This window comes from Hippoglossus hippoglossus, chromosome 4 (genome assembly GCF_009819705.1).
Source record: "Hippoglossus hippoglossus isolate fHipHip1 chromosome 4, fHipHip1.pri, whole genome shotgun sequence".
NCBI classification, from domain to species: domain Eukaryota; kingdom Metazoa; phylum Chordata; class Actinopteri; order Pleuronectiformes; family Pleuronectidae; genus Hippoglossus; species Hippoglossus hippoglossus.
The window spans coordinates 726193-750759 of record NC_047154.1 but is presented as its reverse complement, the minus strand read 5'-3'; the positions used below and the strand labels follow the sequence as shown (position 1 = coordinate 750759).

General features: G+C 39.2%; 1 protein-coding gene across 3 annotated transcripts; it reads right to left on the bottom strand.

The window, feature by feature from the left end:
* Positions 1-1624: 1624 nt before the first annotated feature.
* On the bottom strand, positions 1625-23259 carry kdm4aa (lysine (K)-specific demethylase 4A, genome duplicate a). Of its 3 annotated transcripts, none has more exons than XM_034584050.1 (22): positions 23114-23246; positions 21663-21835; positions 20385-20560; positions 20096-20210; positions 19646-19839; positions 16396-16445; positions 15986-16089; positions 15472-15609; positions 15031-15263; positions 14290-14444; positions 12484-12884; positions 11257-11362; positions 10927-11111; positions 8919-9123; positions 8559-8635; positions 7607-7662; positions 6175-6283; positions 5627-5815; positions 4525-4695; positions 3809-3928; positions 2519-2611; positions 1625-2372 (listed from the first exon to the last, which is right to left on the bottom strand). In XM_034584050.1, the coding sequence occupies exons 2-22, from the start codon at positions 21798-21800 to the stop codon at positions 2232-2234; spliced, it is 3156 nt and encodes a 1051-aa protein (XP_034439941.1). In that variant the 5' UTR covers positions 21801-21835; positions 23114-23246; the 3' UTR covers positions 1625-2231. The 3 variants fall into 3 exon arrangements, with proteins under 3 accessions (XP_034439941.1, XP_034439940.1, XP_034439942.1); XM_034584049.1 differs by having other exon boundaries at positions 1626-2372; positions 21663-21832; positions 23114-23259; XM_034584051.1 differs by having other exon boundaries at positions 1626-2372; positions 11257-11359; positions 21663-21832; positions 23114-23259.
* Positions 23260-24567: the final 1308 nt, after the last annotated feature.

The following is a 24567-nucleotide window of genomic DNA, read 5'->3' as shown; positions in this document are numbered from 1 at the left end:
TATAAATACAGTCACCTGTTTGCGTTGTCAATCAATAATGGATACAGCATGCTTTCTCGGACAAGAGGACTTCGGACTTTCATTTGACGCATTTGATCATGTCGGGTTGAGAGAAAAATAAAACAATCCATTAATTCTGTCAATTTGGTTTACAATAGCTAGCTACATCCTTTTCAAAGAAACACAGCGTGTGCTGCATTCCATACATCTTTAAAATAGAGTTTTGAATGACGTTTTTATTGCTCAGCCTTTAATTTGCGGTAATTACTTTTATTTTTGATAAGTAGCCCAACTCTCGCTTTTTTGATGGACCCCAACAGCCGCGAGTAATCGAGGTGATGGTGTACTTTTGTGTGGACATACATACATCCTACTCTCACTGCTGTAAAAAGTTAGCCTACTGTATACAAATAAATTTGGTATTAAAATGAACATGGCTTCAGTGTAACAAGTAATCAATATGCTAGGTAATGACAAAGACGTTCAAAGACAACAGAAAGTCATAGGTTTACGTTTCTGGCAGACAATGTTCCCACCTAGCTGCATCCAGGTTCCAGCTGAGCTAGGCTTGCCTAGTCTTGTTTTCAACTACATTTAAGTTACCTGTTATAAGCTAACATTTGAAAAAAAAGTCTAAAAATTTCCAACATTCCCGAGCTTAACTTCCCATGGAAAGTTTCCGGAAAGTTTCCGGAAATTTACTGCCCCTTTGCAACCCTACACACCAACACAGATGATCTGCCTTATATGAAGTCAAACTGTTTCCTTTGCAGAAAAAGATTCTCTTTCTGGAAATTCCAACCTTCTAATAGCAATCCACCAAAACCTGGCTATTAAAATGGAATGGGAGATGGAGCTGTGATTGGTTTATTGCATGTTTCACCCAAAACACAATCCTTTTAAAGCAACTTGCACAGCTGCCGTTCAACTACCATGAAGTGGATTTGCACTTCCTCCATCAGCTTATATTGTTCAAACAGAGCTTGTGTTATTGTGTCAAATTGGGGTTGTGTCCTTAAGAGTAGGTGTGAAACAAGGCCCTAATTCTTTTTGTTTATGTAAGGTAACTATAGAGCATTTTCCTAAAGAACAAGGCAAATGAAGCCTGGCAGGTAATAGAGTAGGTCTGAATAGAGTTGAAAAGATGATTATGTATTATTCAATTGACAGGAAATTGTGATGAGCAAAACAAAATGATTAGTCAATTAATTAAGGAAATATTTGGCAGATAAACTGAAAAAGAAAATAAGTTAGTTGCAACCCCAAACATCTTTCGTCATTGCAACACAACATTTGGCCAATCTAAGCCTTAAAAGAATAATTAGGCCACATAAAATATTATGGAGGGGACAGGAACTAAATGAAACTTTGCAAGATTCCGGACGATGTATTGGCAGAAATGGAATATAATATTTATGATTGTTTTCACCAGTGTATGATCCCCTAAAAGTAAGAATCATTGTGTGTTCATTACCTTAGAATGGCTCTTTATGTCTACATCAGTAGCAGCCCATCATGCTGGTCCCTAAAGTTTCTACATTAGCCCAGAGAAGACAAACCTAACCCTTGAATGGGAGGGGTATTCACTTGGTTCCAACCTGGATCCTCACCACTAGATGCCCATAAAACCTACACACTGAACCTTTAATTCAACCATTTTAGGGCACAATTTAGACATATACAAACTGTAAATATGCAGGTACAAATAAATCAACTCTTGCTTTTTGGAAAGCTTTGGACACCACGTCATAGGCACTGATGGCAGAAGGAAAAAAAATTAAAATTATACTATATTATCCTTTAAACTTCGGTTAACACTCAAGTTCACTGAAATGTTTAGTACACATCAAGTTCAATGCCGATCTTATCTTTTTTTTTATTGGTGCCTTACTGTCCTACTGAATGTGAAATACCATGTTGATATTGCTTCCTACTGTTGCAGACTGCCAGGGCTGAACATCAGCCTACTCAGCTCTGTGTGGAGTCCTATGGAAAACATAGCTGCTTTTTCCTTAATAACACTCAAAACAAAGAAAGCAAACAGAATGCTCTTTGACATTATCAAAGATGGAGGAGCGAGAAGTAAAAAGTAGCGAACAGTCCAAAGTGGATCTTGAAGGAAGTCATATGGAGCTACACTGCCTCAGTGGCTAGCTGCTAAGTTAAGACAGTGAGCAAAGTTCAGTCTGTCAGTGCTGGTGGTGTGTGGGTGAGCAGACAGGGAGTGAGGGTTACTCCATGATGGCTCTGTAAATCACAGGCTCTATGTAGTCCCCCCTGTAACGCGAGTTGATCACTCTCTGTCTCTTTGACTCCTTGATGATCTCCTTTTCCTCAAAGATCCCATCAAATCTCATGTCTGAAGCTTTCGACTGCAGAGACAAACACAAGGCTGCATGACAACACCACCACATCTTATTACTGTCTACACTGGTTTTACATTCATTTTATGTTCAATGAGCCCATATGATGCGACAGAACATACTGGATGAAAATGTGTGTGGACTGTTGCACTCACCAGTCGGGATTTGACTCTCTTTGGCAGTTCCTCATCCAAAGTGTAGACATCATCTCTCTTGGCTGTTAGCTGCGACCCATCCTCAAACTCCACCTGCATTCCAGACATGTACCACAGAATACAGTCACTGAGACTCAATAACGACAACAAAAAAGCAGCCAACATCACATCAACAGTGGAAAAAAATCATTGGGGCCTCACGCAAGAACAAATTGTACAAACAGATTTGTTCAGATTCGGGCCTATGAGTGATTTAGCGCAACTTGTCACGTTTAACAATTTTTTAATAATTTGAGTTTTGTTTCTTTATGAGTGGTCCAGACCTGTTGTAGGAGTAGAGAATTGTATATTTCATTAGCTTGAAGCAATTATAAATAAACATATAACTTATACCTCATAGTTATGTTTATGTTTAAATCGGCAATATGAATTCTAATATAATTCTACATCTATCAGTGTAGCTGCTAAATGTTGCGATGTCTAGGAGGCGCACCATATGTTCCATTGTCTGATCCAGCACCAGTAGAAAACATGGCAGTGTAACATTACTTCTAATTGCACATATTTTCCATCCAGACCAATAACGGAGACTTTACCATGATATCCTCTCAGTCATCAATCGCCTCTCTGTGACAAGACGTTTTTGTCAGCCATTTTCCTTTCTAACTCAGTGACAGTGTTACACCCTGACTCAGCATTACGACGCTGCTTGAGTTGTCCGGTGAAATCAGGACTTCAGTCTCTGAAAACTTGCTGACATTTCTTTTAAATGAGCACTTCTGACATTGGACAGGAAGCGTAGCGCCATATGTGGTACTATTGGGGCATTCATTTTGCTAATTTTCTATTATCATGCACACTCACTCAAATACATCATGTTTACGAAGATCATTTATACAATTTTCTGAAGATAGATGCGTTTGTTGAATCTGACGTGCCCTGTTCATTCGAACTCACTGTGCGAACAAATGAAGGAGAAATTTAAGATGAGAATGCAAACATGTTCTTGCATGAGGCCAATTAAGTGTAAACATGGGCAGCTTTTCTGTGAGTATCGGTTTGGCAGTAAAGACCTAGGGGCGTTTTCACAAAACATCCTATGACTTCTATCCAGCTCCTAACTGGCTGAACTGGAAGACAATCCTAAAAATAAGGGACATTTCAGTCCTATTTTGCGGATTCCTAAGTTTTTGTTCATAAAGCATTTTAACATCAAAACCAGCTGCCAAGTCTAGGAGACGTTGGAGAATATGTGACAACAAACCCACAACAAAAACATTTATTTCTTACCAGGTACATTTGGGTGACATGAGCTGCCACAAATTTAGCCCCATACACCAGGCCATCTGTCCATCGCACCTGAACTACTTCGCCCTGGGGTGGGGGTCCAAGCTGAGCACAGTCTCGGCTCTAACAAATCACAAAGATTAGTGCTCTTAGAAAACAGAACAAAGACAGATATTTAGATCATGTTTCTAGTGTAAAAATGGACTGTAATATAGACAAACGTCTGATCCCCTTGTGTATCAAAGTAAAAACTAAATGATAATGTTAATGCTTAAAATCTGAAACTATTTTACTTTTATAGAAAATCTAATAAAAAACATCATCAGAGGTGAAGACCAGTATATGACAACCTAAAGACTCAAACGTTGAATTTCTGGTACATCAAAATGTAATACCATACATAATATCCAGTCAATTAGACCCTAATTTAATGCCTCTGGTACATTATAATACCACTGTCCTTTCATTCACATTGATCTTGATTATGGCATATTTTAATGATACTTTTTATATCATTGTTGACATGCAGTAAGTAACCTAAAAATAAAATTGGGAATTATTGAGAAAGAACATTCACTTTGTATGTAGATGTAGAAAATGATTCAGTGACAAGATAAACCACAAATGTGATGTGGGTAAATGTATTGATCACATCTATGTTACTGCAGGACGCTTCATTAGCTTTTGTTTCCGTTAAATATCAAACTAGTGACACTTACCACAATGTCTTCAGGGAAGAGATTGTCACTGAAAGAGCCATCATCAAAGTTGACTTCATAGAAAGTCTCTTTAGATAGTTGCACCACATCACACTGGTAGTAGCGGCCGTTCTTGTGCTTGCATATCACCTTCTGTCCCACAGTAAGCTCGTGCATGGCTGCTTTATTGCGCTGTCAGAAGAGATGAAAGAAATCACATTTTTGCCCTGTCCCAATTCACCCCTAAACCCTACCACTTGACCCTACCCCTCCATTTTGCGCGTGGCCGTAAGGGGGTAGTGTTGTCCCATTTCTCTATGTGATGTAGGGGTAGTGGCTATCTAGCCCCTCAAACACCCCTTCAACTGTAGTGTATTCAGGACCCCCCTAAAAATGAAGGGGTAGACGGAAATTCCTGAATGCTTTACAAACGAACGAAGTCATTCAACATGGCGACTGCTACTGGTAAAATACTAAATGTAAGTATGCAATCTCGCAAAAGTACCATGAAAAAATGAAAACGTAATGGAATCACTGTGACAAGTGTTTCAGGAAAATCCCTTTTCAGGCCGTCAAAACAAGCATGTAAACAGTCTGAGTGACAGTAACGTTCATTACTCCTGTGTCCCGTATATGAAGTCTGAAAAAAAATCATTGCTCATGTATTAACATTTTCAGTGCAGAGCAGACGTTTCTATGGACAGGACTAACATTACATTAAAATAACCAATGTAAAGACGCTGACTGACTGTGTATTGATCAATATATGAATGTGTGACTCCCATCTGTTGGCTGATAACTGTTGTTAATTGATACTGTTTGTCACTGTAATAACATTGATTGGCTGCTGAGTGGTGTCCCATTCACTAGTGGTAGGTTTTTCAGCCTTCTCCCTTGTGGCTCTGTTTGGAGGGGGACACTCCCAGCAAAGGGCACTTCTTATCAAAGGAGAGGAATTGGGACAGAGCCTTTGACTAGAAACTGCTTCACTAATCTCTGACACTTAGGGTATTTTAATTTCCCAGTACTGGACAAAGGTGTACAAGCAGAGGAAAAAGGTTCCATCTAGTTCATACAGTAAGTCCCTGAAGAAGAGATTATCAGATTCTCAGTGGTTCCTTACTTCAATCTGAGTGGGGCCTTTGTGTCGACAGCAGGTAACGTGGACCACAAAGGGCCATTCATCCGGCTGCATGAGTACTCCAGCCGCCTGTGCGCAGGTGGGGTGGTAGGCAGTAGGACAGCGGCCATGGGAGCACTGCACACAGCAGCCCAACACCTTCTTCATCCGCTTCTTGCAGTAGTAACATTTCTGTTAGAGAGAAAAAACAAAAGCACCAGGCCTTAGGAAACTGCATCAGGTTAGAAATGAATACAAAAAAATGAATTTGGTCAAGAACAGATGAATCCTTTACATGTCATAGATCTTGTTAGACCAATAGGCCTTCAAGAACTTGCAGTACTGCTGGCTGGATTACTCATCATCAACAATCCTTACTTACTATCAATCAGTAATGAGTAATTAGGAGGTTATTGAGAAGCTCTTCGTTCATGGTCACGTGGTTGTTGTTTATGGTCATGAGAATACAACCTCAGTAATAACTAACCCCCATTAGCCTCTATTTGCTCATGTGGGCTGTTACCTGATCCATAAGTGTGACTGTTACTCACCAGTTTAAATCTCTGCAGTGGAATTCCACTTAAATCCACAGGATTTCTGTCAGTGGTGTTGACAAAGCGTGCTTCCAGCACAGCTACAGCACACAGCACATGTACCCACCTGCAACACACACACACACAAATTGATGAAGACACTTTTTGTCGCTGTCACTTCTTATACAATATTTGAACAATCATTTGAAGGGGAAGACGGTCTTCCACCTGTAATGATCTGTTTGAATTCAAAATATACAGTCTAGAAGCGTATCAGACCGTCTTAAGTAGTTTGTTTCCTGATCCAGCAGAGGGCAATCACTGTAACTTTGACCTTGCTTGCCTGCTTCTTGACCTATCAGTAGAGCAAGCCAGTTGTGTTGTGTTATTTTTTACATAAAAATGGAGGATGCCAGCAAGCAAAGCCGTACTGAGTGGACAATCGTAACACCAGAACATCTGAGAAGCAGTTGACAATCAAAGGTGAGGACTGCCATAATATAATTTGTCCAGCCAGTTTCATAATGAACAAAATGCAGTGTGTCAGAGTGACCTTCATGCACGTGCACCACTGTTACAGCTATAGATTGAATTCATTCTGTTGGAAACTGTGAAAATCAAGTGTTTAACCCTGTCTAACTACGTGTGTGAACCAATTCAAACGAATTGTGTGTCGTCAAATCCATTCAAACGTGATTTTTGGAAAAACTAACAGCCCTCAGTATGCTGCCTTTACTGTTTATTTTCCAAATTATTTTCCAAATTACTATGAAACTACTACTACGAGTTTATTCTACACATCCTGTGTCATCCTGTTCACAGAATGACACACCAAGCTGGAGGGGAGGTGAAAAGTGTCAGTGGACGTCACACTTGTAAAGAATAGAGAGCAGCTTGGGCCTCATTTACCTGTCCGAACGCATCTGAGCCGGAGAGAAACCAACCCTGTCCTTCACGTGCATGGTTAATGCTTGTTTTCTCCAACATGACATGTACATGTATAAAAAAAAAAATCAGGTGGCATCTCCCCAATACATGTACTTTCACCCGCTTCACCCTGTCCTGCACTCTGACTGGCTATATTTGTTTCCAACTCATCTAGATATTTAGACTGCTAGAAATCTAGTAGGAGTCTGCAATGCGTCAGTGACCCCCTCGGGTGACGAGTTCACATAGCGATTGACGTCTGCCGATTGAACTCTGATTTGGCTCCGATCTGGGGCTTTTATTAGCGACTTCCAAAACTCGTTGATGACTGGAAAATTGGGCAGAAAATGTTGTAGTTTGAACTAGGCTTTAGTTCACATCTGACCTCAGTTCAATAAAACTTAAGACTTCGTTGAGAAGTTACATCGAACACCGTTTGTGTGGTTCAAATTTTCACCATACATTTTTTTAATTGTCCAATGTGTTCTTTCAGGCATTTTTCCTGATGACAGAAGCTACTTACTTGTTGTTGTTGGCTTTCTGCAAGGCTCCACCTCTCAATGAACACAAGCAGCAATTCTGCAAAGAGGGCACGTCATTTTTCAACTGCCCAGACAAACAATAACAAGCTAAATCTCTCTCATTGTGACAGTAGTAGTATTTAAAAAAGCCCATATATTTCTGCAGCCTATACAAAAACCAGCAGCTGATAATTTAAAAACAGTGTTAGATAAACTTTACTATAACATAATCGATATAACTACGGTTTTGAGTAATTGAAGGATCATGTAACTTTGTCTACCTCATACATACTCGGTCAAACTGTTGTGTATGACCAGGCGCGCGCGCGCGCGCGTGTGTGTGTGTGTGTGTGCATATATATATATATACATATATATATGTATCTCCTTCTTTCATTTACTTTACTCCTTATTTATTGAACTGGAGTTACAGGAGAAACGTTAAACATTCTTTCACTGTCTCGTGCAATCACTGTGCTTACATTCATTAAGTCACACAGAGCTGAGCTCACAGTGAACAGGCCTTCTGTTCACTGTGAGCTCAGCTCTGTGTGACTTCAGTATAATTACTCTGCTTGTAGATGAAAAGGGGAAGACGATTGAGTCAGGCTGTGTGGGGGCCTCTTCATGTACATGTATATATAAATACAGAGAATGTACCATTTACATCTCAAGTGGTGTTATCACAGACAAATCACATTTAGGTTTTACCTACACTACTAACCAAATTTATGAATGAAAAGAAATTGTGGGCTTTACTGTTGACTGGCAAAAAACTGCTATTAGTTGGCAGATAAAGTTTTATTCAGAATTGCATGTGGATATGTAGATAATCCTCGTTGCTGTGATTAGAGTTGATTGTCAGATATAAATTGGCAACTGAACTACTGAGGAGGGTTTAATTAAACAGGGATATGACTTGTAGAGTAAATGGACTATGGAGTGCTCACTAACCTCAGTCATGGCGTTGGCCTTGCAGCGAGCACATTTCCACTCCTTGCTCACACTGGCTGGATCCACACCGTAACAGCCTGGAGTATGCAAACACAAGAACACAGTCTGACTCCCTGGTGCACAGACTGAGACTCACTGTCATGTCTGTATATGTAAAGGCATCTGTTAGCATGTGTTGCCTCCCACAGATAGTGTTCTGCTGTCTAATTCTACAGCAACACATTTCTGTGGTTACCAAATACGCATAAGAATATTGTGTGTGAGGAGGGCACTTTAATTATGTGCTTGGAATTATGTAACACTGTTGGTCAGGTTATGTTTGTCAGGTCAGGCGGTGTGTGTGTGAGTGCGTGTACTGACTCGTGTGGACCCGGACACTGCACTGAGAACAGCTGATGAGGAGGCTGGTTCCATCTTCCTCTAGATGAGGTGTGACTTGCTGCTGCTCTAACTCAGAGTCTTCTTCTGTGGTAGTGGTGAAACACATCTCTGGGATCAGAGGTTTGGTCCGCATCCGCCCACCAGGCACCATGACAGGGCTGTCTACATTTTTCGCACATTCCGTCTGACAGCAGGCAAAGCACAGACACATGAAGTTTACAACAATGAGTAACAAGTAATATATTGTTTTGAATAAATACTCAGTGTTTACTTTGCTTTCATTTCAACCATCCAAATTATTGTCCTATTTAATCTCCGTTGGTACCTCTGTGCCAAATATTTAATAAGAGAAGAATACTAGCAACTAAATATTGACAAGACCTTCATAATGACTTTTGTCCTGAAACAGTCAATACATACACATTGAACACAGTTGTTCAGTTGTTTTTTTTACACTTCAGGAAACTCTCAAAGATCAGCATTTTTTATCCAGAAGAAACAAGTAATTCCTCTGATTTTAACTTCTCTTCATTGGCTTCCAGTAAATTTTAGAATAGATTTTAAGATTTTATTGCTGACTTTTAAGGCACATTCTAGACTTGCATCTAAGTAAATTTCAGATCTTTCTAAACTATATATGCTCTGAGGTCCTCAGCAAAGGCCCTACTAGCCATTTCAAAGTCCTGGCTGAAGTCCAAATATGTCTGGCCTTTTCTTTCAGGGTTCCCACTCTAGAACAATCTGACAGGGGAGATCCCTCTTTTAAATCTTTTTTTAAAGACACATTTTTATCGGTGGGCTTTGTCTTAGTTCTGATCTAACTGACTATATCATTTTACAATGTTTTATTTAATATTGTTTTTACTATTTTGCTCTAATGCTGTGTGATCATCAAATTGCTTTTAATTCACTTTTTTTCAAAATGTTTGCCTACAATTTAAACATTTTAACTAGTAAAGCACTTGTAACTGTGTTTTGAAGGGTGATATATATATTGATATATATATATATATCAATATATATATATTAACTTAATTATTATTCCTACCATAACATGTATCTCCTTAAATATGTACATACAAAACTATTAAAGAACTATAAACAGGAAATGCTACAACAATATCACCCTTTGTTATTGGGGCCAAATACATACTATTCAATTTGTCATTTGTGTGCAAGACTCACAGAATATAATGACATTTTATCTCAATTTGGAAAAAACATTTGAGAACATAATTTTAAGGTCAACTTACTAAATTGCTCTGTATAGTGAGACCACATCACATTATCCTTATCATCGGTTCAATTTTGATGGATGTCACAGGTAGGCAATGACAATCTGTTCTATAATCAATGTATCTGCCTCCAAAATATAAACAAAACTGCATCAAAGCCAATGCTGATTTTGATTAGTTTGTCTGCCACAGATGATTTTGAACTGTATAAAGGCAACATAGTGGTTGATGTGCAGCCAGTGTTGCTGAATCAAAACTAATTGTATACAGTAGCACTGCACAAACGGGGGGATAAATGTCATCAGTTAATCTAAAACTATTATGAAGGAATACATTTGTAGATACCTCACAACTAAACACAACTGCCAACACTCAGATCCCTCCTCGCTAACCTCAGATTTAAAAGGGACTTTCTCATGTTTTAGTGTTTTACCACTATAAAGCTATTGGATTAGTGTGAGGCGCATTCAAAAATATAGGTATCTCCTTCTTTCCATCTTACTTCTGTTCACTGGTGAGGGCCACCCTCCAAACACTGGACCTATATTTCCCACAAGGCAGCTAGCAACTCTACTACCTGCCTCTGAAATGGTCACCTCTTTAAACCCCATCATCAAGGTTATCTGTAATAATACCCACCAATAAAGGACTTAATAGAGATTTTAGTTTTTACTACAAGATACTTGCTGTTCTGTGCTCTACATGTGTTGCAGCTGCACAGAGGACTGCTAGTCTGCCTTGGTGCACGTTACCTGCTGGTATGTGTGGAACAACATGCAAATGGAGCAGTATGGAGGTTTGGAGCCCATGCGCTGGTTGTACTCTCTCTCTTTCTTCAGGCTGGGAGGTCTGCTCTGCCACAAGTGAGCCAGGGGTTTGGCCCAGCTTTCCCCTTCCAGACCACCCTCCTCTACAGGGGGAGTCTTTTCTGGAGCCTCTGCACACCACAAAGTTAAAATTCATAATTAGATGAACTAACAACTAGACGGAGTATCTTAGAAATCTTTCATTCAAATCGAGTGCCAATATTGATTGTGATGGTGTGGCATCCCACTGGAGTTGTTACTGTTGATGTTACTGACCGTCATCACTCATGCCATCCTTAATGAGTGGATGGTGGCCTGGCAGCTGTCCCAGATCACTCTCTGGCAGTACATCTCCAACATCAGCCTCCTCTTCTACCACCTGCTGGAGACAAATACCAAATGTTAGCATCGAGATCCATGTTGGAAGTTTTTTCCAGAAGACCATCCTGGTAATGTACACAACTCCAAATGCACAGTGGTTGCTGGTTGGTGTCAGGAACCTCTTGAGCGAGGGTCAAAGTTAACCACTAGACACTGAAATGACTTTACCGTGTCTTAATGAAACACAGGATTTGAGCTCTTTTCCGTCATTTGAAAACTAACTAACTTAAATTGTATCTCCCTATAGGTGATTTGGGCCCTTGGGGGCCATTACGTGGTGTTGGGGACAACTACAAGAGCAATTGTCTATTTCGTCATTTGTATATGACAGTTAATTTGTTTCCCTGTTATGATTAAAGTGTGTATAATGGTGCAGTTTTTGCAACTGTCAAATATTAACAAAGCTTTGTATTCTGTCATCAAATATTTTTCTTAGGTTTGATGTTAACCTTTGAAAAAAATGGTCAATCACAATGATAATGAAAAAATGAAAACTATGATAACTGGTAATGTGACATACAGTCATCTTATCATTTATCAAACCTGGCAGTGCTGATGTAATTTTACATAGCAAACCTGAAGAGGCTAAAGGAAAAACACATTTTTGAATTTGATATTTCTGGAAAGTAATACCAAGTTAAAACTACAGGAGGGCAGTGAATCGATCATTGCTATGGATTCAAGACTCAAGTCTTAATTAAGGATGATACTGAAACCCAGTATCTAATGGGCCCTGGGATTGAAATTCTGAAGACTGTATAACTCTGAAGTCATTTAGAATTGCGATTACACTTTTCTATAGCCAATGCTGACAATGCTTTTTGCCACAAGTGCAACAAGTCATTTGTTTTTGAGGTTGAAATACAAGCAATCTGTCCAAGTGTGGAGCCCACACAGAGTTAACAGGATGATACAAATTGAGAGTAACTATTAGTGAGTATCCATCCCTTGTCATTACAAAGATTTTATAAACCTCTCTTAACCAGTGGAGAAAAGGTTCACAACAGAAAGAGTGCAGAAAGTTCACATAACTTTTGCACTTTCTGAAAGCAGAGCTCTGCTCCATTAACATGTGTAATAGGTATAAGGTGTGTGTGTGTGTGTGTAACATCTGTATCTCACTGCTTTGCTAACTGGTCTGTTGTCTTTCTCCGCCACGTTGTCAATGCCCTCACTCTTCTTCTCCTCCTTGGGCAGCGCTTCTCCCTCTCCGTAGTCTCCTTTGGCGTAGCTGTGGACGTGCAGGACGTCTGCAGGGCTCAGTGTTCTCTGGAACAGCCTGTGTGCTGGGCTGCAGACGGTGCCTGGCTGAGGCTCCACACTGTTGCCTGCCTCCTCAGAGCTCAGAGCCACCACTTGGTTCTCAGAAGGATCAGGAGGACAGATGTCGGCTGAGTCGCTGCTCTCTTTTTTTGATTGGCTCCGTCTATTTGAAGTTTTCTTAGCGCCGGCTTTGCACTGAAATTTGGACTGTTGCCTGGTGTCTTTCTCCTTTTTAGGCTCCATTTGGAAAATTCCTGTGTCTGAAAAAGAAGAGTTAGAAAATGTTCCATATTACTGCAACTACTGATACAACTACATGCATTTAATCCAGGATGTCTGTTGTGTATGCCTCTCCCTCCAGTTTGTTATACCCTATGAAACAAGTATTTCCAGCCAAATACACACTGCTCAGGTCTACATACCATGTGCAAAACATTCATTCTGACAGACAGCTTACGCCGGGTTCAAACCGGACGCGGAAGCCCTCGGCTCGGTGCAGAGCGCGAGCCGCCTGGTCTATTTTTTCACGAGCGTATCGCGCCAGTAAACACACGGAAAATCGATTTTAAACGATATAAATTACATATTATATATATATGATTTAAATGATCAAATATGCATCCCATACTTTTTATTTTCCTGCTGTTCTCCAGGAATGTTTGAACTTATTTGGCACGTTTCTTCTATTCAAAAAGCTTATGTCACACAGTCAGATCATCTGTTAAATTCTCTGTTTTGGAAGCAGTCTTATTTCATCTATACAGTAATTAGCTAATCCTCAGACAAAATTGTGTTTCCCATCGTGTCAGTAACTGCAATGCTTTTTCTTAGCCTTGTTTTAATATTTGGATTTTACCTCTCATTTATTATACTTATGTGATTATATTCTGTAAGGTTTACCATTGCAATTAACTCATTGCCCCATAATCATTATCAACTCTTCAGCTGTGTCTCTTTCATATGAACATGTTCAAAAGCAGATTGTTAACCAAGCCAGCAAATAACCAGTAGGCAGAACTTCTAATGTTACGAGTTACCAGTTGTAGTATCTGCTCTATGAAATGTACATATAAATATTGTTTTGGAATTTTATAGCGAAATAAGTTAGGTACAGTACAAAAAGGGTTTTCTTGTGAAATAATTGCAGTAGCGGAAGATGCAGGGCTTCATACTGTGTAGTACTGGTGTCTATTTGAGTATATAGGACTACATTTTTCAAGGAAATACAGTAGTCACATTTATAGTCATATTCAAGGCAAACACTATGTAAAAACATTAAATATATTTTAAGTTGCATAACTGTCTTTCTTTTGTTTGTTTGTATGCTCGTACATTGAGCCTGTTGTAACAGAAATTGCAAAAACAATAAATATGAAAACAAAAATAAATATTTATTTTTTTTAGATATCGGGTGGACATAAAAAGTGATCTTGGGCTTGAAAAGGTTGGTTACCACTGGTTTACCGTATAGTTACTTATTCCTTATTTACCTATGTTATTGGCTCTACAGTTTAGACGATTCCAACTATAAAATAGAACGACCCAACACCAAACAATATTTATATCAGGTCAAAAGACAACCAGAGCTATGGCCGAGAGGCTCGTGTCTTAAAAGACAAGAAACTGATCTTGAAACAAAGACCTTACGAACAGTGCAGTCAGTACCTTTATCTGGCTTGACAGGGACTTTAGTTGGAGACTCTTTTCGTGACAACTTGGCTCTCTTTGGCTCCACTTCCTCAGCTTCCTTCACGATCAGCTCAGGTTTGACATCTTCAACAACTTCAAGTTGACGCTTTGTCCCAGTCTGAAGCCTTGAACTGATGCATAGCAGACATAAGTAAAGACTGACAGTTCTCAAACACATTATCATGAGATGGTGACAGTCAAGCTACAATCCTGAGTGAGGTAGAGTCTTTCCAATGTGGTCCCCTTACTGAATCACCACTCTCAATGACCTAGTCCGTATCTTAAAGTGGTACATCTCCCCACAGTGGCAACTTGTTCTCAGATCAGCTGTGATGCACAGTAAAGTATTTCCTACGTTAAAGGTTATTACAAAAGTGTGATAACTATTGCAGATAGTTGGCTAAGCCTTAAGAACAATGCTTCTTCAGTACAGGCCAAGTTTTGTAGATGAATCAGAAGCCACCTTCCTGGAACTTTTAGTCCTTGGAACTTTTCTAATGGAACTAAAAGGTCCCATTAGATCACCAGTAGGCTGAGTTTCCACCATGGTATTAAGATCAAGAAAGATTGATATTGATTGTGATGTAAATAGGTTAAGTAAAGGCTTCATGGAGGAAATTTAAGGCATTCAATAATGGATTTTTGATCATTAACATTGTCTACAATTGACTAACCACTGCCTATGAAGACGTGTAAGTAGCGAGTGTAAATCCAGACCTTTTGTCCTCTTGGATGGGAGCAGTGTGTTCCTCAGGTCCAGCTTCACTAGAATCGTCTTTTAGAGGCTCAGACTGGTGTTCTTTCAGAAACTCAGCAGCCTCTGGTGTGGGTTTGGTGTGGTCGATTGGAGCATTGTCTTTCCCTGCCTTCCATAACTTATAACGATCTGGCTGGAACTTGCGTACAAACACATCCATGGAAATCTTCACTGTGTCCTGACGGCACGAACACTGGGAGAATGAATAAAGACATTAGTGCAGGATTGAACTGTGGTACTCAGAGCAGTGAAAAAGAATGCTCTGATGAAAGCTGCATTTATTGTTAAGGTTGACAGTTTTCTTTGGAGTAATTCAGACTTTCTGGTATATATTTAAATATGGCTGGAGCCTTTATATGTGATGAATTACTAGATTAATATTCACAGCTGATCATGTGTACCAGTGTTGCCTGTTTTCCATAATCAATCCATCGCTGTGTGGCAAAGTTGGTGGACTCAGCACAGTTGAAGCCATGATTGAAACCAGCGTGATAGCCAAACGGGAAAGTCACAATGAACTGCCCAGCCTCCTGAGTGACCTGAAAACAAAACAACATACGTAGTTACAAGGGTTGACACCATTTTAGTTTATTCAAATTTTTTTATCTTAATCAAAAAGACGGCTGTGGCTGAGGGGTAGAGCGGTCGTCCTCCAACCTGAAGGTCGGCAGTTCGATCCCCAGTCTTCCCCATCTACATGCCGAAGTGTCCTTGGGCAAAATGCTGAACCCCGAATTGCCCCTCATAGAACAACAAAGTGCTGCTAATAGATGCACTGTATGAATGTGTGAATGGGTGAATGTAAAACTGTACTGTAAAGAGCTTTGAGTGGTCATCAAGATTGGAAAATCTCTATATAAATACAAAACCATTTACCATTAATATTTACATTATTTAATTGATTGAAATGGTCACCTTCTCAAATGGTATGCCATATTTCTTCAGAACTGAGGGTGAAATTAAAGTCATCTTGTGGCGCAGGAAGGCTTCACAGCTCTGATTGTTTCCTGGAAAGAAACCTGGAAATAAAGGAAACCACTAACATCGTCAGTACACTGTGCTTGGGTTCATGTATTTTTATTTAAACTGTAAATGGGATGAGTACAGATAATTGCTGTTGTGGTCTCAGAGGTACTTTCCATACAGTACAGAGGTTCACTGAAAGCAGTTTTGACTTCCTCTTTAAAACCACAGAGTATGACAAGATGGAGACCTGTGGCACCCATTAGTAAAAATTAGAGAAACAAGAGTGTGAATGGTCAGTGAGTGCATGTTGTAGCATTTTAAATTCAATCGAAGAAGTTCTGCAAGATTCCACAACTTACCCTTGGCAAGTCGTTCCAGTCTTTTCCCATGCTCTGGTGGGACAACGTACCTGTGGAGAAAAAGTAAAAGTCTATCAAATATGATAATGTCAGAAGAGCAAACGTTGCCTTCATGTTTTACTTCCGATGAGACCTTGGCTTGTTGTTTGCTTTGAAGAAAGAACACTGAGACAGATAGTTTCATCTTAGTGCAGTTTCCGTTCAGTGTATCTGAACCTTGACTATATGAGAGCATTTTCAATAATTAATAATTATTTAGCAGAAATTTATAGATGTAACATTGGTCAATCACCCAGTGAAATAAAAAAAAATATTTTCGCATTTGAAACGGCTTGATGCCGACATTGCAGGAGAAGAGAGACCCACACACGCTGTCTGATAACTGTCACCTTGGTAGGAAATGGCCTGGTCAGATGTTTCAATCCAACTTCGATTCAAAGTCAAGGGTTAGTAGCTATTATGATGAGAAAAAATACCCCATTCACTGCAGCTAATTTCCAAGCTTGCTTGGCTGGGTGATATGTCATTTCTGTTGGTAAACTATACACACCCAGTTATTCTAGCCTGCGTCTACACCCCAAAATGGGACGATCCTGTTTTTTTTCACCAATTTTCTTTCTCATCTACCAGATATGACAACACAGTAACTTATATTTGGCGGCAACAAAAACTCCTCACTTTCTCTTGTTATGTATCAGAGCATTTCTAAGGGAGCATCCCTGTCCAAATAGGCACAACCTTGACATAGCCGATGTATGGCGGTTTAGTAATGCCAGGGCATACTCTTTCTTTTCCCTCGTTCATAAGAAGTAGAAAAAAGATTTCCTTGACAAAATAGAAAAAATGAATGTGAATATCTGGCCATAGTCATTCCAAATCAAGGCCCCTTGAATATGAAAATGCATATTCCTAATACACAATCCCCTATGAACATTGGGGAAAATCTGGACAAAAACGTGCTCGCCAGCTGCGCCAAAGAACTGCTAATCAAACCATTCCTGCAATTAATAATGATCCGACAATGCAAAAATCGATTCACTTTTTAGAAAGTTTTATCAAGCGTTATACACTTCAGATTCACCTACTAATCCCTCTGCCCTGGAAGATTTGATGTCCCAAAATTCGATGTACTCTCGCAGTGGCCAAAGTATGCACCAATATGAACCTATCTACCTACTTTTAGCACAAGCAAGATTCGACACAGGGGCGCCCTCTTTCACCCATTTTATTTGCTGCCGAAATTTAACCACTTGCATTAGCCCTGACACAAAGCTCTTTTATTAAGGGGATTCATCCGGGGGGTTCAGAGCATAAAGTCTCTTTTTATGACAGCAATATGAATGGTGTGAATGGTATGAATAAGTATGGTTAAAATGAATCTGCTTAATACGTTTTTTTCTCGGGCTGTCAAAATTAACGCGTAATGCAGGATGATGAATTTGTGGGATTAACGCGTTAATTTTTTTAACCCATTGACGCTTGCGCAGAATGACCCGCTCCATGTACCCATACCCGCCCCCACTCACTCGCTCAGAGCGACACACTCAGTGAGACCAGAGCTCGTTCACGTGAAGCAGCCGGTCAGTGACTTTGTAGAAGAACAGTGAAACTCAGAGTTTCTCTGGTCTCAGCTGCGTCATGATCAGAGCAGAAGCTGCAGTTGGTTTGTACCGAGCTGGAGTTCCTGTTTCCTCCTCCACTTTGACCTGCTCTCACTGTAACTAATAAACACTCATCACTAGTTATCAGGACCTGATCAGCACAGGTAACTTAGTGTTTGTTTGATTCGCTCCAGAGTTTATGAGGCTGCATTTAAACATCATGACAATGACTAGTCAACATTTTGTGCTCAGTACAACACGAGACGTGACGCACAGTCACAGTCAGGACTCAGTGTTAAAATGAGCGGAGCGACACGCAGACATGATCCGACACCATCGATTCATAACTAAACACATGACCGTACGTTTGACACCTAAATCATCCCAATAAATAATGAACTATGAACGTGAACTAGTTCATTTTCATCTGCATGAACTGAACTTGGAACTCGTTCTTTTTAAGTGTGAACTGGCTCAACACTGCTTCTACAGATTCAGATTTCACATTCACATTTAATTGTGTAAAGGTTTGGTTGTTTGTTTGATTTAAAAAAGAAAAGAAAAAAAGTTGTATTCAACCATCCTATACTTGCTAAAAAAAAGAGCAAAGGCTAAGATGCCCCAATTGTTTAGGATAAAGGTTATCTTTGAGTTTGATAAAAAAAAAAAATGTTCTAAATAACATCATCCTTTGTTTGCTCAGAGGCATAGCAAAGAGACAGCCAGATTTAATTATGGTGTGGTATGTTTTTGTTTGATTTTATTAAATTTTAAAATCTTAATAACTCTTATCATTTGGACATGTCATCAATAAAAAAACAAATCTTAAATGTATATATCCACCTTCTGTCATTTATCTTTCTGTTCCCACAACAATATGCACAGAAAATGGGGATTTTTCAGGCACTTAGAAATGGTGATTAATCGTGACTAATCACCATAATCTGATTAAAAAATGTTAATCGTTTGACAGCCCTATTTTTCTCATTAACCAATTTACCTATTTAAGATTATTTTTTCTAATTTGTACAGTCACATATCATCCTTTACAAAGCAACCAAGTATAAATAAGAGCTGTCTCAGAAATTCTACATTAGAAGGTCATATTTTTAAAGTTATTTTGGAGATTTTTGTTCTTCCCATTGTGTCCTTTTGCATCTATGCTGGACTTAATTTCTAAATGTAAAGCAGACAAAGACAAATTATAATCAGAATTTACACATTACAAAACATGCACAACCAGACGAGTTGGGATTCTCTTAAAAATAAATGGGAAAAAGACCTAGAGGAAATAATACCTGAGGAAACCTGGCAAATCATACAGAGAATTTACTCATCCTCAATATCCCTCAAACACACTGTGGTTTAGTTTAAGATAGCGGACATTCTTTATTGGACCAATGAGAAACTAAGATAAAACCAGATTTTGACCTGACATTTGATTGATGCAAGTAGGCTCCTGCCACACTGCTACATATGTTTTAGTAATTTCCCAAGCTGCATGGTTTCACTTTCAATGCATTTATATACATTTTGTTTTACAAAAATGTTAACATGGTCCAGTATTTCGGAAGGGGGGCACTGTCCTATGTTCAAGTAGTATTTCTTTTGTAATATATTTGAAAAACAAAAAAGAGGTTTAACTGTACCAGGACTTGGGCTCTCCAAAATGCAGGTAGTTGATGCTGTACAGATCCATGTCCTCAGTGTGCCATGCAAAGGCACTCTTCCACATCCCAAAATACAGGTATGGTGTGTTTACTCCTTTGATCTTGATCCCACTCTCACTCTCCACAGTATCCAGGATGGTGTTGAGACAGCCAATGTTCCATTCAGTCACATCCTGAAAAGGAAGGATTCAGCAGAGGCTGTAAGTCACAATAACACTTTTGTTCTCAGATAATCCATAAATAATAATGGGAGGCTTTTCACTTTTCCCAAAGAAAAATAAAACATAAAAAATGAAAATGCAGCATATAGTATTTTTAACTGACCAAAAAAACAATGACAAGAGATGGTTGAGCGTGTCAGCATAACTTTGAAGGGTTTCTGTAGCACAATTAAGAGTTGTTGGCATTATCCAGCCCAATACCACTCACTGGATCATACAGCGTTCCACTGACATCAGCCCCATAGAGCGGTGGATTGAAGGTCAGGTTCTTCCAAAACTTCCTCTCCAGTTCTTCGAAATCTACATATCTGGGATTGCAGAACCTACAAAGAGCAATATTTAGAGATTTTCAGTGAAAACATTCTGAAGTCTCATTTCAAAGAAACAGGCTTATGGAAGAAACACACTGCATCAGGTTGTCTTCATTATAATATTTTACATGTGTGAAAAACTATTATTTAACAACTGTCAACTGTCATTTGACTATGTAAACTGACTTGTCCATGTTGGAGGTCTTGCGGAACTCGTGGACGGTCATTGGTTTCTTCTGTATATTGTACTGGGTGAACAGTCCTGACTGACCCGTCACCACCTGCTGAATGGGAGCAGGAATCACCAGGTCATCGATGTCGTCATATGTCTGTCTAGGTTTCCAGCTTTTAGGTGGAATAACCTGCAAGAGATGAAAGGAACAAAAACTAAATGACAGCAGCAGGAGAGCAGCAGAGCTGTGACCATGACATGTTGAAAATATATCAAGGCAACTCAATGCATGCCTCCATAATCATAGACGACTGCTTCAACTTTGCTACCGTCAGTGAAACTCAATACGTCCTCATCAGATTAGATCAAACATAGGAGTTTTCTGTGACAGCAGATTTTCAGCAATACCAAATGGTATGCAATGTATGTACATTTTATTTAATTAAGTTCTTGTCTCTTATGCTGTTTCCAGGCACGTGTTGGCCTTGTTGCCAGGGGAGTAATGCAGGGTGTAGGCAGGTATACGGTATATACCCACTTATCAATCAGCATAACGTATACCCACTGACTTAATTTTCTTTTTTGTCATGGATTTGATTGTGATTATGGATTGTATTTTCATCTGAAGCCGGAAAGATGGAAATGTCCATCCATCATTCTTCCATATATTTATCTATTGTCTGTACTGACTGGCCTGTTCACTGTGAACAACTAATAACTAGGGCATGATTTATTATTGGTTGGCTAATTAAAAAGCGGTCAATATGAGCTTTTCACAGACAAATTGGTATTGGCGTTAATGTTTCCCCATATCAAAACTTTTATTTGACACTATAAACAATGCAGAAAACACCTTTTGCTGTTGGAAACGTGTCGCAACAAATAGGTTTTACTTATTATTTTAGATGTATAAAATGATCAATACAATATTGAAACAGATGTGCATTTATATTTACATTTTACAGAAACATTTTATTCTTAATTAAATTTGAATCTATTTTTGTATTTTCTTTCTTATAATCTTCAGTTATTTATAATAAAGTTTATGGTTAAACTGTAAAATCTTATCATAAGGGTTTGATAGTGACAATTTCTATATCAGAAATGTTTAACTCCCCAATATCGGTAAGACATCGGTTTGGCCCTGCTAGATACCAACTACTGTAAAACTATATATTATACAATCAACAAACAGTATAAGCTATAACGTAAAAAATTACATTAAAATGACCAATAATCAGTCAACACAACAGATCATAATAACCTGAAAAATCACAACAGATGCTACTTACTTTTGCCATTCCAGCTTTGTGTGCTCCTTGTGATTCCATATAGGCAATGTACCGGCTGAAGTCCTTGAACTCCTCTTTGGAGGGAGTGAACGTCATTATCCTGGGGGCTATGCTTTGGGCTTGCGAGTCTGTGGTCATCTTGTCTTAGGACTGTTTGTTTGACCTTAAATCTGCTGGGTGGAAAACACAGACATGATCATAAATATGTAGATTACTTTGACAGTCACAAGTTTGACACTGTCTGACTCACATTAAAGCAGCATCTTAGAGACTTTTCAGACGGGGGTCCCTGTAACTCCCACCCTATTGGAGTTCTGTGCCATCACTGACTGTCATAGATGCCTCAATCACACTGCTTAAGTTGCTCTATAATTAATGAGTTTTAAAAGAAGAAAGTTAAGAGATCACAATTTCTGACAAATTATCTGTTCTTAGACCATTTAGAGTTAATTAATTTAAGTACATGATATCTTATTTACAGTCTTAATGCTGCTCAAATTCTTGTCAGATTTGCTCAACCTCAATTTCACAATTTATTTGTTTCATCTAGATCACCACTAGCTCAAAGACCACCACATCTGGACAGGACTAGATTAACAAATACACATCATGCACTGTTTAAAACTCTGTAAGGTTTTAGATTTAAACTATTTGTTGATAAGAGAGGAATCATTTTGCTCCTAAAGAAAATTAAACCCTACTTAGACCCCATTAGACCAAGTCGAGCTCAATGAGCACCACACACCTGAATGATACTTTTAATCTATTTATAAAAACACGAAAAACTTGATCCAAAATGATCAAAGCACACGCTCGTGTAATAACACAAATCAGTAAGTTATTTTTGCAATTATCGTGACAACTACGTAACTTAAGACCTAAAAGTCCATCTTGACCACATTAGTTCTGGGAGGTGCATTAACAGTCTCGCGAAACAGAGGCAACTTTGAGCTTTTAGCTGCCAAACCCCAAACCAACACCAGCAAACTCCGAAGGAACTGTAGAGATTTGGGGGAGGGTCGCGAATCCTAACGGTTGCAGCTCCTCAGTCTGCGATTGTGTGAATATGACGTCTGTCAAACCCGATGGCCCACTCACAGCCCTGCTTCCCGAAAGAAACATTTAGCTCGTCCGCTAGCTAACATGCTAACTTCGAGATAGCTTATTCTGCGACTCAGGAACTAAAAGTGTAGTCAACAAAACCCAAACTACTGTCACACTCAGTATTCAACGACAAGTAAATAGCATTGGCAGACATCGTGAGTGGCCTTGTAAAACCGGATAATAGTTTATAGAAAGTAGAAAGCAGCGGGGACAGGGCTGTGACAGCTGCCTACGCTCTCAGCTAACCTACTAGCAAACACTGAGCGTCACTTTCTCGCGCACAAACTCAGGGGCGCTCCTGCTCTTCAACAAACGAAGCAGTTCTACACCAACACACACCAACTTACACACGCTGAAATGTCGACGGGTTGTTGTTTTCTCAGGCCACAGGTAGTAAGAGTAGAAACACAGACATCATCAGTCCGAGTAGAGGAAACAGTCCTCCATTATTCCACTGACGCATGCTCAGTGTGTGTTTGTTTACATGAACTCAGAGGAGGGGGTTCGGTGGTCCATCCAACCAATCACGGCGGCCTCTTTTCCAGCCCATCCAATCACAATGCTGTGTTTTCCAGCCCATGCCTCTTCTGTGTTTTCGTTTCAGAGTTCAGCTGATCGATGAAGCTGCACCAGGTTCTGAGTGCCAAGCATTTTCATTTTATAAATGTTGTTCTAGACCTAACATTTCTGAGAGGAATTGAACGGAGCCCCTTAAGTCCCAAAAGATGAGTTAGTTATTATCTTGTGGGAACAAGTTACCACAGTATCATGTGGGAACAATATAAATAAGTTAATATGAGTTAATATGTGCGTAGTAAAGACATGACTGGCCGATTCTTTGACTATAAGTTGCGTTCATAGCTTTTAAGAGTTTGTTAATTTCTCAAGTATTATGATTGAACAGTAGTCCTTCCCTCCCTGAGCCTGTTGTCTTTCAATATGCGCAGCAACTGATTGCTGACAATCCTGTATCTCTGTGCAGGAGCAACAAGAACTTCATTGTGTGACATTCCCAGGTGAAAATAAAACTTGATTTGCTGAGTTTTCTCCACACTATGGTTCAAATCTGGTGGCTGTGTGGATCTGACTAATTTAAACACAAACATCCTATTAAAATAAATATGGTGTTCCCACAAAATAAATATCTTGTGCGCACAAGATAGTAACTTGTTACCACAAGATAATAACTTGTGCGCTAAAGGAAAAAAGATATAATCTTTTGGGACTTCAGGGCCTCCGTAGTATTGACTGTCTATAACTCTGGTAGCTGAAGGCTCTACCTCGCATCTTACAGACTCTAGGAAGTGAAGCACATAGTGACAAAGCCAACAGCTCTTGGTGCATTCTTACACAGTATAAGAAATAAGGCTGCAATGTATTGAATGTGCAAAGTACAGCAAGCTTTTTGTAAGCCTTTATCAGCACCATTGTTCTCTAATCAGATGAAAAGAAAACATTGATGAATGGCTAAGAAAATAAGGAAAATAATATTTGTCCAAACTGACCCTACTTACAGCTAAATAAGTGAAATTTCAAATGAATGACATATATCCATCCAATTACTTACATGGAAATTACAATTGGTGTAACAACTCTTGAGTCTGTCTGTCTGTATGTGGAACACATATCTCATGAATCCTTCATCTTTTTAAGCTTCACACACTAAACAAAATGACTCAGTAGTATCGAACTGACACAAACGTTAACGGGTGTCGCGGTTTCTGATCTCCATCATGGAGAAACATACATAATATTATTTTCTTCTATGGCAATTTGCCCTCAAAGTAAAAGCATAACGTTC

Bases quoted from the DNA above. Each gene is read 5' to 3' on its own strand.
- kdm4aa (XM_034584049.1), bottom strand. From the start codon at position 21,800: ATGACCACAGACTCGCAAGCCCAAAGCATAGCCCCCAGGATAATGACG. The intron at 14,445-15,030 runs GTCTGGATTTAC...GCTATGCATCAG, and splicing joins CCCATCCAAGAGGACAAAAG to TTCAAGGCTTCAGACTGGGA. The intron at 11,363-12,483 runs GTGAGATACAGA...ATTTGTCTCCAG, and splicing joins ACAGACCAGTTAGCAAAGCA to CAGGTGGTAGAAGAGGAGGC.